An 11,590-nucleotide genomic window follows, 5' to 3' on the forward strand; every position below is an offset into this window, starting at 1 on the left:
ACGCGGTTTTATCCCAGAATTAAAGGGATAGTTCACCCAAAAATGAAAATGTTCTCATCACTTACTCACCATCATGCTGTTCCAAACCTGTATGAGTTTATTTCTTCTGTTGATCACAAAATAATATATTTTAAAGAATGTCGGTGATCAGACTTCCATAGTATTGGGCATAGTTTGGGGTCCATCAACTGTCAGGTTACCAACATTCTTCAAAATATCTTCTTTTGTGTTTAACAGAAGAAAGAAACTCATACAGGTTTGGAACAACAACGTGAGGGGGAGTAAGTGATGACAGAATTTTCATTTTTGGGTGAACTATCCCTTTAACTGTTTTTCTGTTGCTGACTAGAAATCGTACTGGTGACTCTTATTTTGAAGGTGTGCTTGAAGCAGATTTTGAAAGGGAAATCAGTATCGGATTCACAAAGCGTTTCAGTTGGGAATCTTCCAACCTACAATGTTGGACACGGCGTCGTGAGTAATAAAGTAATGTCCTGCGAAAGTGAGAGGACAGCATCGTCCATTATAAACGAATGATCGGTAAATGATTACTGTTGCTATTATTAGCCCATCGTATATGGAGTTTAACTTGACAGAATGTCGTTTAGCCTGCATTTCAAATAATTAGCTTAGTTAGCCAGCCGTGGGCGTGAGTTAGCTTAAATGTAGTCATGTCATGTGTGAGTGATGTGGTGGTGGTGTGACTTCTACAATGTCTACATCACGTGAATGACTGTAACGGTTGTTTTAGCATATGAACCGACAGATTACGCTCATTCATATCAGTTCGTGCCGTGTACAGTAGGACGGGCGAGTCAGCACTTCATTTGAGGAAGCAGCTAGCCTGCGTAGCCAGGACAAGTAATGGAGACGCTATGTTTTAAAAAGATAACGTTACCGAGTTGCCTTCCTAGACACCATCATAGGCTCGTTCGAACAAAAAACTGCACTTCTGCATTAACGTTAGCTGTCTAGGTAGGCAGCTCACTAGGTGTTGAAACGCACCATACTGCAATTCCTAGTCACTGACAGCCTTATGATTGACACTCGTTTCCCTAAAATAGTTATTCAGCTCTCACTGTCACTTATACATGCACGATGTGGCCATAATAATGTATTTGTATATATTTGTATTGCACATTTGCATTTGGAAACATTACTTCCGTGTATGGGGGCTGTGTGTGGGTCTAATGGACTTTGAAAACCTGTTATCTCGGTTTGCTGTGCAGCTCTCCAGAGATTATTGTGTGTGTGTGTGTGTGTGTGTGTGTGTGTGGGTGGGGGGGGTAGGGCTCGGCTCAGTGGAGGGAGGTTCTGCAGCACAGGCTGATCTACTTACATGTTTGCAACCAGGGCCCTAGCTTGTGTTATAAGCTGATCTTTTGTCACCTAAATTGAGTGTTTATCGTAAGTATCAACTCAGCTTTCCTTTTTACAAACTTGTCTTTTGGCAGGTGAGCGCTGGCTAAATGACAATGGCACATGTTGGGGCAGTAGTTGCAGCAATGGCTGGTGTGATGTCCATTCTCCTTCATTCTTCCATACACAAGATTGAGGAAGGACATTTAGCTGTGTATTACAGGTGAGTTTAAGGAAGTTGCATTGGAAATATCCTGGGTTTCAAGCTGCTTATGTTAATCATTCATAAAATACCTGTAATATAATTGTAGGTTGGGGAAAGGCTTGATCAGTTAACTTTGTTTCAGTCGTTCAGAATGCAAATTGTCATCATTGCTTACCTTCATGTTGTTTCAAACATGTATGACTTATTTTCTGTTTAACATAAAATCAAATATATAGAGAAATTTCTTTCTTTTTTTTGTCCATACAATGGAAATCAATGCTCGTTTTAGTTACCAACATTCTTCAAAATATCTTCTTTTGTGCTCCAAAGAAAAATGAAAGTAAAACAGGTTTGAAATGACATGAGGATGAGTAAATGACAGAATTTTCAGTTATGGGTGGACTATCACTTTAAGTGATTGTCCACCCAAAAATGAAAATGGCAGTGGTAATGTTATTTCTATGCAAATGAAATTGGTGACATTTATCATTCACTATCATTCATATTAGTTCATGTGTTTTACCATTTATTTTTCAGAGGAGGAGCTTTGTTGACATCTCCTAATGGCCCAGGTTACCATATAATGCTGCCTTTTATCACTTCATACAGATCAGTGCAGGTACAGATGTCTTCTTTTTTTTTTACAACGGGCCTAATAACAAATTAATTATTGCTCTTATTACAGATTTAAATGTTGCTGATCATGATAATTTTGTTTGACTTCTGTTACAAGGGTGGGCTCTTGAATATTTTGTTGAAAATGCTTTTTTTTTCTCTCATATTTGCATCATGTTTATAGACAACTTTGCAAACTGATGAAATAAAAAATGTGCCTTGTGGAACCAGGTAAACCTTCCTTTTATTGGATGTTCTGTTAAATGTATAATAAATAGCCATCTTTATTTTGCGTGGTATATTTTCTGTGGCTCTTCAATAAAAAATAATTTCTCTGTCTTCCACAGTGGGGGTGTTATGATCTATTTTGACAGAATTGAAGTGGTCAACATGCTGGTTCCATCAGCTGGTAAGAGCCTTAAAGTTCCTGTGAACCGGAAGTTGCAACCAACTTTACTTCCTTGTTGTGATGTATTTCCAAGTGAAATGGAGGGCGGGGTTTTACTTTAGCGCACCTCCTCTTCATCCCTTGCTCATAGCGCACTGACTGTTGGAGGGGAGTGGTTAAGGACATTTTCAGATTTTGATTAAAGTTTACCATGACAAAACAGTTTTTCTTCTGTGTATTAACTTGCACGGATGAATTGTTCTCCACAAGACTAGTAATGTGCACTAACAAAGTAAATAGGGTCAATTTTGATTTCATGACGACTTTAAAGAGAGAGTTCACCCAAAAAAAAAAATAAAAAAAATCTCTCATCATTTACTCACCCTCAATCCTCTTTCAAACCTGTATTACTTTCTTCTGTGGAAGACAGAAATAATGCTCTTGTTCGTTTTCTCCACAGTGCTGGAGATAGTGAAGAACTACACTGCAGACTATGACAAGACGCTAATCTTCAACAAAATTCACCATGAGTTAAATCAGTTCTGCAGTGTGCACACACTACAGGAAGTCTACATAGAGCTGTTCGGTGAGTGTGAGTCACTTATGTCAAACAGTTTATTCTACCAAGAATACTGTGAACTTTTAGTTGTTTATATGAGCACTGGCGTTTCTGCTGTGTCATAAGTTTAGTCTTTGTCAGAGACTTGCATTTGTGACGTTTTTGTTTGACAGACATAATTGATGAGAACTTAAAGACTGCACTGCAGAAGGACTTGAATGCTATGGCTCCTGGTCTCACTATTCAGGTATGGTTTTTACTCCACTGTTTCTTTTCTGAGGTTTCAGCTTTGACTTCAGCAGAATTACACACTTACATGATATATTGCAGGCTGTGCGAGTCACCAAACCTAAAATTCCAGAGGCAATCAGAAGAAACTATGAGCTAATGTGAGTGAATATTCATTTATTTTAAATTTTTATATTTCTTATATTATTCTCTGCAGTAAGGTATTTAAGGTATGAGAAAAAGATGAGAAAATCAAGTTTTTGTCAAAGACTACATTGAGATTGGATTCAGAACGATGATCAAAACATGTAAATTGAGTCCATCAACACCCCTACAGCAGGAGAACAATTATGGCATAGAACGTTACATTTACCTCAGGAAAGCCATGTAATGACCATAGCACGTTAGTTGACTAGAAAAAGAGCTATAGAGACGAGTATTTTGCTAAATATGTGCACTATATGTGACCCTGGATCACAAAACCAGTCACAAGTCGCACAGGTATATTTGTGGCAATAGCCAACAATACATTGTATAGGTCAAAATTATGTTTTTTTCCCCCGATTTTTCTTTTATGCCAAAAATCATTAGGATATTAAGTAAAGATCATGTTCCGTGAAGATATTTTGTAAATTTCCTACCGTAAATATATAAAACATTTATTTTTGTGAGTGGATGCAGCACAATCGCGAACATAAATGGACATAAAAAAGCGATTTTCTCAATGTTTCGATTTTTTTGCACCCTCAGATTCCAGATTTTCAAATAGTTGTATCTCTGTCCTATCCTAACAAACCATACATCACCTGAAAGCTGAATAAATAAGCTTTCCACTGATGTATAGATCTCAATTATTATTTTTTTAAATTTACCCATGTGACTGGTTTTGTGGTCCAGGGTCACATATTACATATTTATTATATTTTTACTTGTGTCATTAAATAATTGTTATTACAATGAAAACCGCATTATATTTAATTTAATTTGTTATTTTTAACCTTTAATAATACCAGCTGATAGGGCTCTCTGTATGTTTACAACATTATGTGAGATATTTTTTTCTGGAGAAAAATTAACATGTAGGCTATCTACTGTAGCCTACCTAATATTTATCCAAATGAGTCAATATTGAATCAAGATTGAAATCAAATCCCAAGAATTTAATTGAAACAGTGAAAATTGTTACGCAATAATAAAAACAGTAGCCTACCAGTCATTGTACCATGTAAACATTGTAACATTGTCACTAAACTTAATAAAATTCTGTTTGGTTACCAAATGTTTTGACAATCACAATTACACCTATTGTAATGCAAGTTGTTTTTTAAGATCCCCCCCAATCCACACCCCCCTCCCCCTTCCATAATTATCACTCCAAACTAAACTCAGAAGTTGGCAGCCCTGGGCCTATCTTAGATCAACATTTCATTCAGTAATATTAGGCTATTTAATGTTGATGATCGCGTTATTTTACATATGCATATGATTTCATATGCTATCGCTTGTTTCTGCATCATCTTTGCATGTGTTTTGATATGGAGATTCAGTACTCTTTCAGAAGATGTGCCATAGCGCCCCCTACCCTATAATAGTGAAAACACAGAAAGCCGGAAAATTCTGTCAAAGGCGGGAAAGTGTTTTCTCACAAATGATGGAAATTTCCGTCAATGGCGGGGAAAGAGTTAACGAGGATTTATTGAGATTTACCGTTCAAACTTTTAGGGTCTTTAAGATAAATTTTTTTTTTGCTTTTATGCTTACCAAAGCTGCATTTATTTTATAAAAAAAAACTGTAATATTGTGAAATATTATTACAATTTAAAATAACTATTCTATTTTAATATATTTTAAAATGCAATTCATTCCTGTGATGGCACAGCTGAATTTTCAGCATCATTACTCCAGGCTGCAGCGTCACATGATCAATCATTCTAACATTCTGATTTGGTGCTCAAGAAACATTTATTATTAGAAATGTTGAAAACATTGTTGCCTAATATTTTTGTGGAAACGTGTGATAAATATTTTTATAGTATTCTTTGATTAATAGAAATTTCAAAAGAGCAGCAGGAAACCTTCATAACATTTAAATCAATTTAATGCATCCTCCTTGCTGAATGAAAGTATTGATTTCTTTCAAAATAAATCTTACTGATCCCAAACTTTTGATCGGTAGTGTACTGAAAATCATCAGGCATCTTGATTTATTGTCCTTGAATGCATGTATCTATTGTTACAAAATTGTTTTCCCTGTCTTTTATGATCTGCAGGGAAGCAGAGAAGACAAGGCTGCTTATCACCGTTCAGACGCAGAAAGTTGTGGAGAAAGAGGCTGAAACTGAGAGAAAGAAGGCCATCATAGGTGAGTCCAAACTTACAAATATAATGCTGATCATGTACAGGATCAGGGTTCTGCCCTCATTCATCTTGTGTGTTGCTCTCATTACAGAGGCTGAGAAAATGGCTCAAGTGGCAGGGATTCACTTCCAACAAAAAGTGATGGAGAAGGAAACGGAGAAAAGGATCTCCGAAATTGAAGGTCTGGTTTATCTACAGAGCATTTTCACAGCATGTCACACAGAGTATGTTGCTCATCAGACCCATTTTTTGATTGTAACAGATGCTGCTTTTCTGGCAAGAGAGAAGGCAAGAGCAGATGCAGAATATTACACTGCTGAAAAATTTGCTGAAGCCAACAGGGTAAAAAAAACAACACAAAAAATTCTTACATTTTTGTGTGTTGCTCAATGTTACCATTAATTTATTTAAGAAAATGTGAAATTGGTGCCCCTTACACGTGAACATTCAGTACTTTATTGTCATAATTATTTAGAGAATTCCTTGGAAGATCTCGTTTATTAGCTTTAAAGATGTTTAAAGTGTTTGTATTAAGTGTATTTACACAGTGTTTAATCTGTAACACTTTACAATAAGGTTTAATTTAAGAAAATTAGCTAAAATTAATTAGGAATATTTATTTTTATTAAACTAAATTAGTTAATTGCTACATTTACTAATACATTTTTAAAATCAAAAGTTAAGTGATAATGATGTACATCCAGCTGGTTGTTATGGCAGAATAAACCCTGACAGGGTGATTAGTACTTACATGATTCTGAAGGGGTTTATTCTGTGATGATAACCAGCTGGATGTACATTATCCCACTTATTACACAGCTTATTGCCACATAAGTAAGTAATTAGACATGAAATATTGAACATTTAAAAAATATTTGATTAGCTCTTTAAACGCAAAGCTTCCGCAGAGAGAGCAAGAGCAGAGATCAAACTAGACGGACATTTAAGGGATTCTGTATGGTCATACCTCTTATTACACAGTGTTTCACATAGATAACTATGGGGATAATATATATTGATTTGAGACGAAACTAATTTAAAATCGTTGTTATCTTATTTTCATTACAGCTGCATTTGTATGAAACAAGAGAGAGTGAGTCCGTGATACCGGATGATACTAATTAAATACCTGTACACAAAATATTGATTTGAGTTTTAATATTTTAATAGCTCACCAAATGTAAAACTTCCACGAGGAAAAATCTTTCCCAGTAAGTGTAAACTCCCCGTCTTCAGTGACAATAACCCGGATGAGCCTGCGTTATCAGTTTTTAGCGGTTGTTATCGGGGAATAGAGTCAAGTTTTCCACATAGCCGTGTTATAACATTAGTTAATGCACTGTATTAACATTAAAAATCAATGAACGACTATATTTTTATTAACTAACATTAACAGAAATTAATAAATGGTGTAACAATTAATTGCTCCCTGTTAGTTTACCTTATTGTAAAGTGTTACCCTTTAACATGTAGGTTTAAATCACAGACTGGTGTAACAGTAAGTTTGTTCACTTTTAGTGAGTAAACTATCAATCTAATCTGTTAATTACATCAACGAGAAAGCAAAAAGACTTAATAAAGTAGATTGTGTGAAGGAATTTCACTCTTTTTCAGCTTATACCAAGCTCAAATATCCTTCAATCTAGCTATATTAAGAGAGCACATGGAGACTGTAGCTGATTTCATATTGGTGCTAGTGTCCACTCTGAACACGTGGAGGCACATTCACGCATTCCTTCAGTAAAGTTGATTCCACAGGAAATGCTCAGATCATTTATCAGACCACTGTCTCCCTCCTCCACAGCTGAAGCTTACACCAGAGTACCTGGAACTGATGAAATATCAGGCCATAGCCTCAAACAGCAAGATCTACTTCGGTCAGGAAATCCCAAACATGTTTGTAGACAACAGTGCCTCCCGTCCAGCCGCGGGCCAGGGTGCGGCAGATTTGATGGAGCAGCTGGAGTCCTTGAGTATGAAAGAGAGTCTTAAGAAAGCGTCCAAGCCCAAAGCCACAGAAGGCCACTGAGGGGCCTGAGAGCTGTCCACCCCCTCTTCCTCTGCAATTTCTCTCTCTCTCTCTCTCTCTCTCTCTCTCTCTCTCTCTCTCTCTCTCTCTCTCTCTCTCTCTCTCTCTCTCTCTCTCTCTCTCTCTCTCTCTCTCTCTCTCTCTCTCTCTCTCTCTCTCTCTCTCTCTCTCTCTCTCTCTCTCTCTCTGTGGGGCATTGGTGCTTGTGAGGCATGCTGACATGGATTCTACTGCAGTGGGGTTGGGTGCTTGGCTAGCTATGCTGTGAGTCAGTAAACTGAAGAGACTCACACAGAGCCTGTGGTTTTCCAGCAGTCAATTGAGAACTAAAAAGAAATGTCTAAGAACTGTGCTACTGAATATTGCCAGGTTGAATTGTTGCGATTCAAATATAAAAAAAAAATCCCTCCTAATGTCCCTAACTCACATCAGCATGTTTTCTCCCTTTTTTTGCTCTCAACTTTTGATTCTCTTTTACAAATCCATGCTAATTATTTTTTAGATGCAGATGCAACTATGTGAAGTATGTGAACATTTCGAGGTTTACCCTTTATGTGTTGTCTTTAACATAACTGGAATTATAAGGCATCACACTAATTGAGATCAAAGGCAGTGGCTTTATTAGCTACAATATGATGGGACTCATTTTGTAGCCAACATTTGTCATCTTTTCTTTAATATAATATATATTTAAGGGATACTTAACCCTAAAATGTATATTCTGTCATCATTTGGTCACCCTCACATCGTTCCAAACTTGTAAGACCATCTTATGTGGAACGAAGACTTTTAAATAATAATAATAATAATAATAAAAGGGTTTTTCTTTCTTTCTTTTTTTGCCCATACAGTGAATGTTGTTGAGATCCAATATTGTACCTTACTTGGACCCCATTGACTTTCATTGTATGGACAAAAACAGTTTTTAACAATCTTTTAGAATATCTATCTTCTGTGGAACACAAGAAATAAAGTCCAACTGGTTTAGGATGACGTGAGGATGAATAAATAACAGAATGCATTTTTTTTTTGGGTGATCTTCCCCTTTAGAAAAGTCCTCATTTTCATTGTCTCTAACTTCATTATAGTTAAAATCTTAATTTAGTTCAGCCACAGCTGCAGAGATCAGTGGCTTTTACATATGAGATCGATCTTGTTTTAAAATTATCCCTGCTTGGTTTTTGTTGATCTTTATGAAGACTTTTTCTATGACCTTGAGACCTGAATACTTGGTGTGAATTAAATTTCATGTAATGTCAGAAATAGTGGGTTTGGTATAGTATTGTGTAGCGTTTGTGGGTGCTCTGTGGATGATGTTGAATTGTTGGTTTATAGAAAGGGTGACACTGTTCATGGGTTTCATAAAGTTTCATAAGATGTTAATGTTTTGTTCCGGGGCTCCTGCCTTTGAAAAGCAATGAGATGAACCGCTGTTTGGTTATAGGTTCGGTTCCTTTATGACTGAAAATGCCTTTATGCCTTTAGTTGAGCTTGCTCGTTTTGTCATTACTGGAAGGAGTTTATTTCAAAGGGAATTCAGTTACAATAAGGGCTGCAGTATTATTAGGCACTATCAAAGAAATTTAGCATTATGCTGGATGAATGCATTAATGATCAGACTTTGTAACAACATATTAATGCATTTTGGATGCCAGGTGATGTTTTTCACTGGAGTTGCCCTGAAGCCTCAAAAGCTTCATCAGAATTTCACCACTAGAGGAAGCCAGTGATCTTCAGGAATCTAAAGACTGGACAACAAAGAGTTAAATGACTCCAAAAAATGTGGCAATGCTTCTCTTAAAAGTCTGCCTAAGTTGTTTTCATATGCCAATATTAACAGTTCATTAAATCAAACCATCCAAACTAGGTTTTGAATAGTGTCTACTAGTGCTATCTCTCAGGAAAAGAGACCTGTGTGCTAACTTGAATGACCAGCTTTTATGGTATCTTACATTTAAACTCTGACCACTTCACAAACAGATGTAGGGTCATGTTGTCTGTGTGAATCCGTCACACAGCACATCGTTTTTCCATCCTCTCCATACTTATCGATTAAAGAGACAAACATTCAATATGTTTAATTTGAATGTTCCTTCTACATCTACAAACAGTGGCTTCTCCCATTTTCCTCTTAAATTGACTTTTCATTCAATGTTTTCCTTCAAGGTGTAAGATTAACTGTCTCATGATTTTTCTGTCCATATGATCCCTGTGATTCTTATGGTTGATTAAATGAGAGAGGACAGAACTTGACTGCCCTGGAATAAAACCCACTCGGTGAATGTCACTTTTTTTTATGTCAGCAGAATTTAAGCTCCTAATTTTAAAACATTTATATGCAAAATTTATAAAATTTTGACAATGTTTAATTCTGTGAAATAAAACCTATTTTGATACCATGAAATGACTTTTCTTGGTGTTGCAATTATGTGTTCATATTCTTGCCTTGCACGTTAAGGAAGAGTACATCATGTCCTACTAAGGAAGTGTTTTGCAAAAGTTATGTTTTTAGAGAAATAAAGAGGAAAAGGAAATAGTTATTGCGCATGAAAGAACTTGATTCTAAAATGTAAGTGCATGCAAAACTTCACACTGTGATGTAAGGTGTTCCATGGTTGCTTAAGTGAAAGATCTCTCACTCTAAAGGTGATGATACACATGGCAACTTTTTGAGCAATGTTGCCGTCAACGGGAAACCGGATGAGAGTAACAGGGCCCATGACTGATCTAAATGATCCAGATAGAAATGTATTGCCCATTTCAAATGGGAAAGTGCCCAAGCAACAATTGCTCAAAAAGTTGCCCTGTGTATCATCACCTTAATATTCTGGTCTTCAGATGCGACTCTGGTTGCTACTGTAATGCATGTCTTTGGGTTATTTTTCACCCATTTATACAGCAGAGCGAGCTACAAGTTGAAGTTTCATATGGTATCTGATATGTAGAGTTAGGTGTGTAACCTAAATGACAAAAAAACACAAAAAAAACAATGTTGACATTTAAAAGACATCCCTCTTCAATCTTAGAACAACTTTTTCATGTTTTTCTAACTCTTTTGGGAATAATCTGATACAGTCATTATCTTAAAAATAACTCAACCATAATGAATAATCACAGCAGGCAGTTATGGCTCATATATTTGTGTTTGCTTAGCAAATAAACCCAGAATGTCTCAGTCAGTGGTATTTGTCCAAATACAGGAAATGTCACGAAGTGTCATCTCCAAGTAACAAATGAGCCGGCTTGAACTTTTTGATGCAGGACTCAGACTTACTAACAGTGCATGAGTAGAAGAAAGGACAAAGGAAGGAAATAGTCACTCAAGGAAGTGGGCAAAAAGGTCTGTCTCCAGCTGACCTTAAAGAGAGAACAGAAGCTTGAGCTCCCCCAGGACCTCCTGAGTAAATATCAACCATTTAGATCAGGTCCCCAGGCTGACTCAATCCCCAGACATAGGGAATGTTTCCTGTTCCTGATGGTCAATAAGGGTGACATTAGTTTCTAATTAGAAATTAGTCATTTAGACTTTTAAATTGGATCAAAATGAATTTGAATTAAAGTGTCTCATTTAGAAGATGAATCTGTATGTTAAGTTAAACAAGCTTGTTAAAAATGCAGGGTGCACCACATATTTCCTTCCTGCAGTACTCATCAATGATATAAACTAAAGGAAGTGGCTCCACCTTAGTTGAGGTGAAGAGACCAAGGCCGCGTCAGAAATCGCAAATTGTCTCGAGTAAATACTTATTTTGAATGAGAAATTACTTCACGACTGCAAAAAAAAAAAACAAAAAAGTAAAGTTATATATAGTATGATTGTAATCAGGAAATACTACTTTTGCCACGTTG

General features: G+C 36.4%; 1 protein-coding gene across 2 annotated transcripts; it reads left to right on the forward strand.

Annotated features, from left to right (window-relative positions):
* Window positions 1-377: 377 nt before the first annotated feature.
* Window positions 378-8,168, forward strand: erlin1 (ER lipid raft associated 1). Of its 2 annotated transcripts, none has more exons than XM_081351047.1 (12): window positions 378-540; window positions 1,455-1,582; window positions 2,102-2,183; window positions 2,364-2,410; window positions 2,527-2,588; window positions 3,028-3,153; window positions 3,300-3,373; window positions 3,457-3,515; window positions 5,625-5,716; window positions 5,804-5,893; window positions 5,975-6,054; window positions 7,517-8,168. In XM_081351047.1, the coding sequence occupies exons 2-12, from the start codon at window positions 1,470-1,472 to the stop codon at window positions 7,739-7,741; spliced, it is 1,050 nt and encodes a 349-aa protein (XP_081207173.1). In that variant the 5' UTR covers window positions 378-540; window positions 1,455-1,469; the 3' UTR covers window positions 7,742-8,168. The 2 variants fall into 2 exon arrangements, with proteins under 2 accessions (XP_081207173.1, XP_081207174.1); XM_081351048.1 differs by having other exon boundaries at window positions 401-540; window positions 3,028-3,159; window positions 7,517-8,166.
* The last annotated feature ends 3,422 nt before the right edge of the window (window positions 8,169-11,590 follow it).

This window comes from Scardinius erythrophthalmus (assembly GCF_964197995.2).
Source record: "Scardinius erythrophthalmus genome assembly, chromosome: 21".
Classification (NCBI taxonomy): Eukaryota; Metazoa; Chordata; class Actinopteri; order Cypriniformes; family Leuciscidae; genus Scardinius; species Scardinius erythrophthalmus.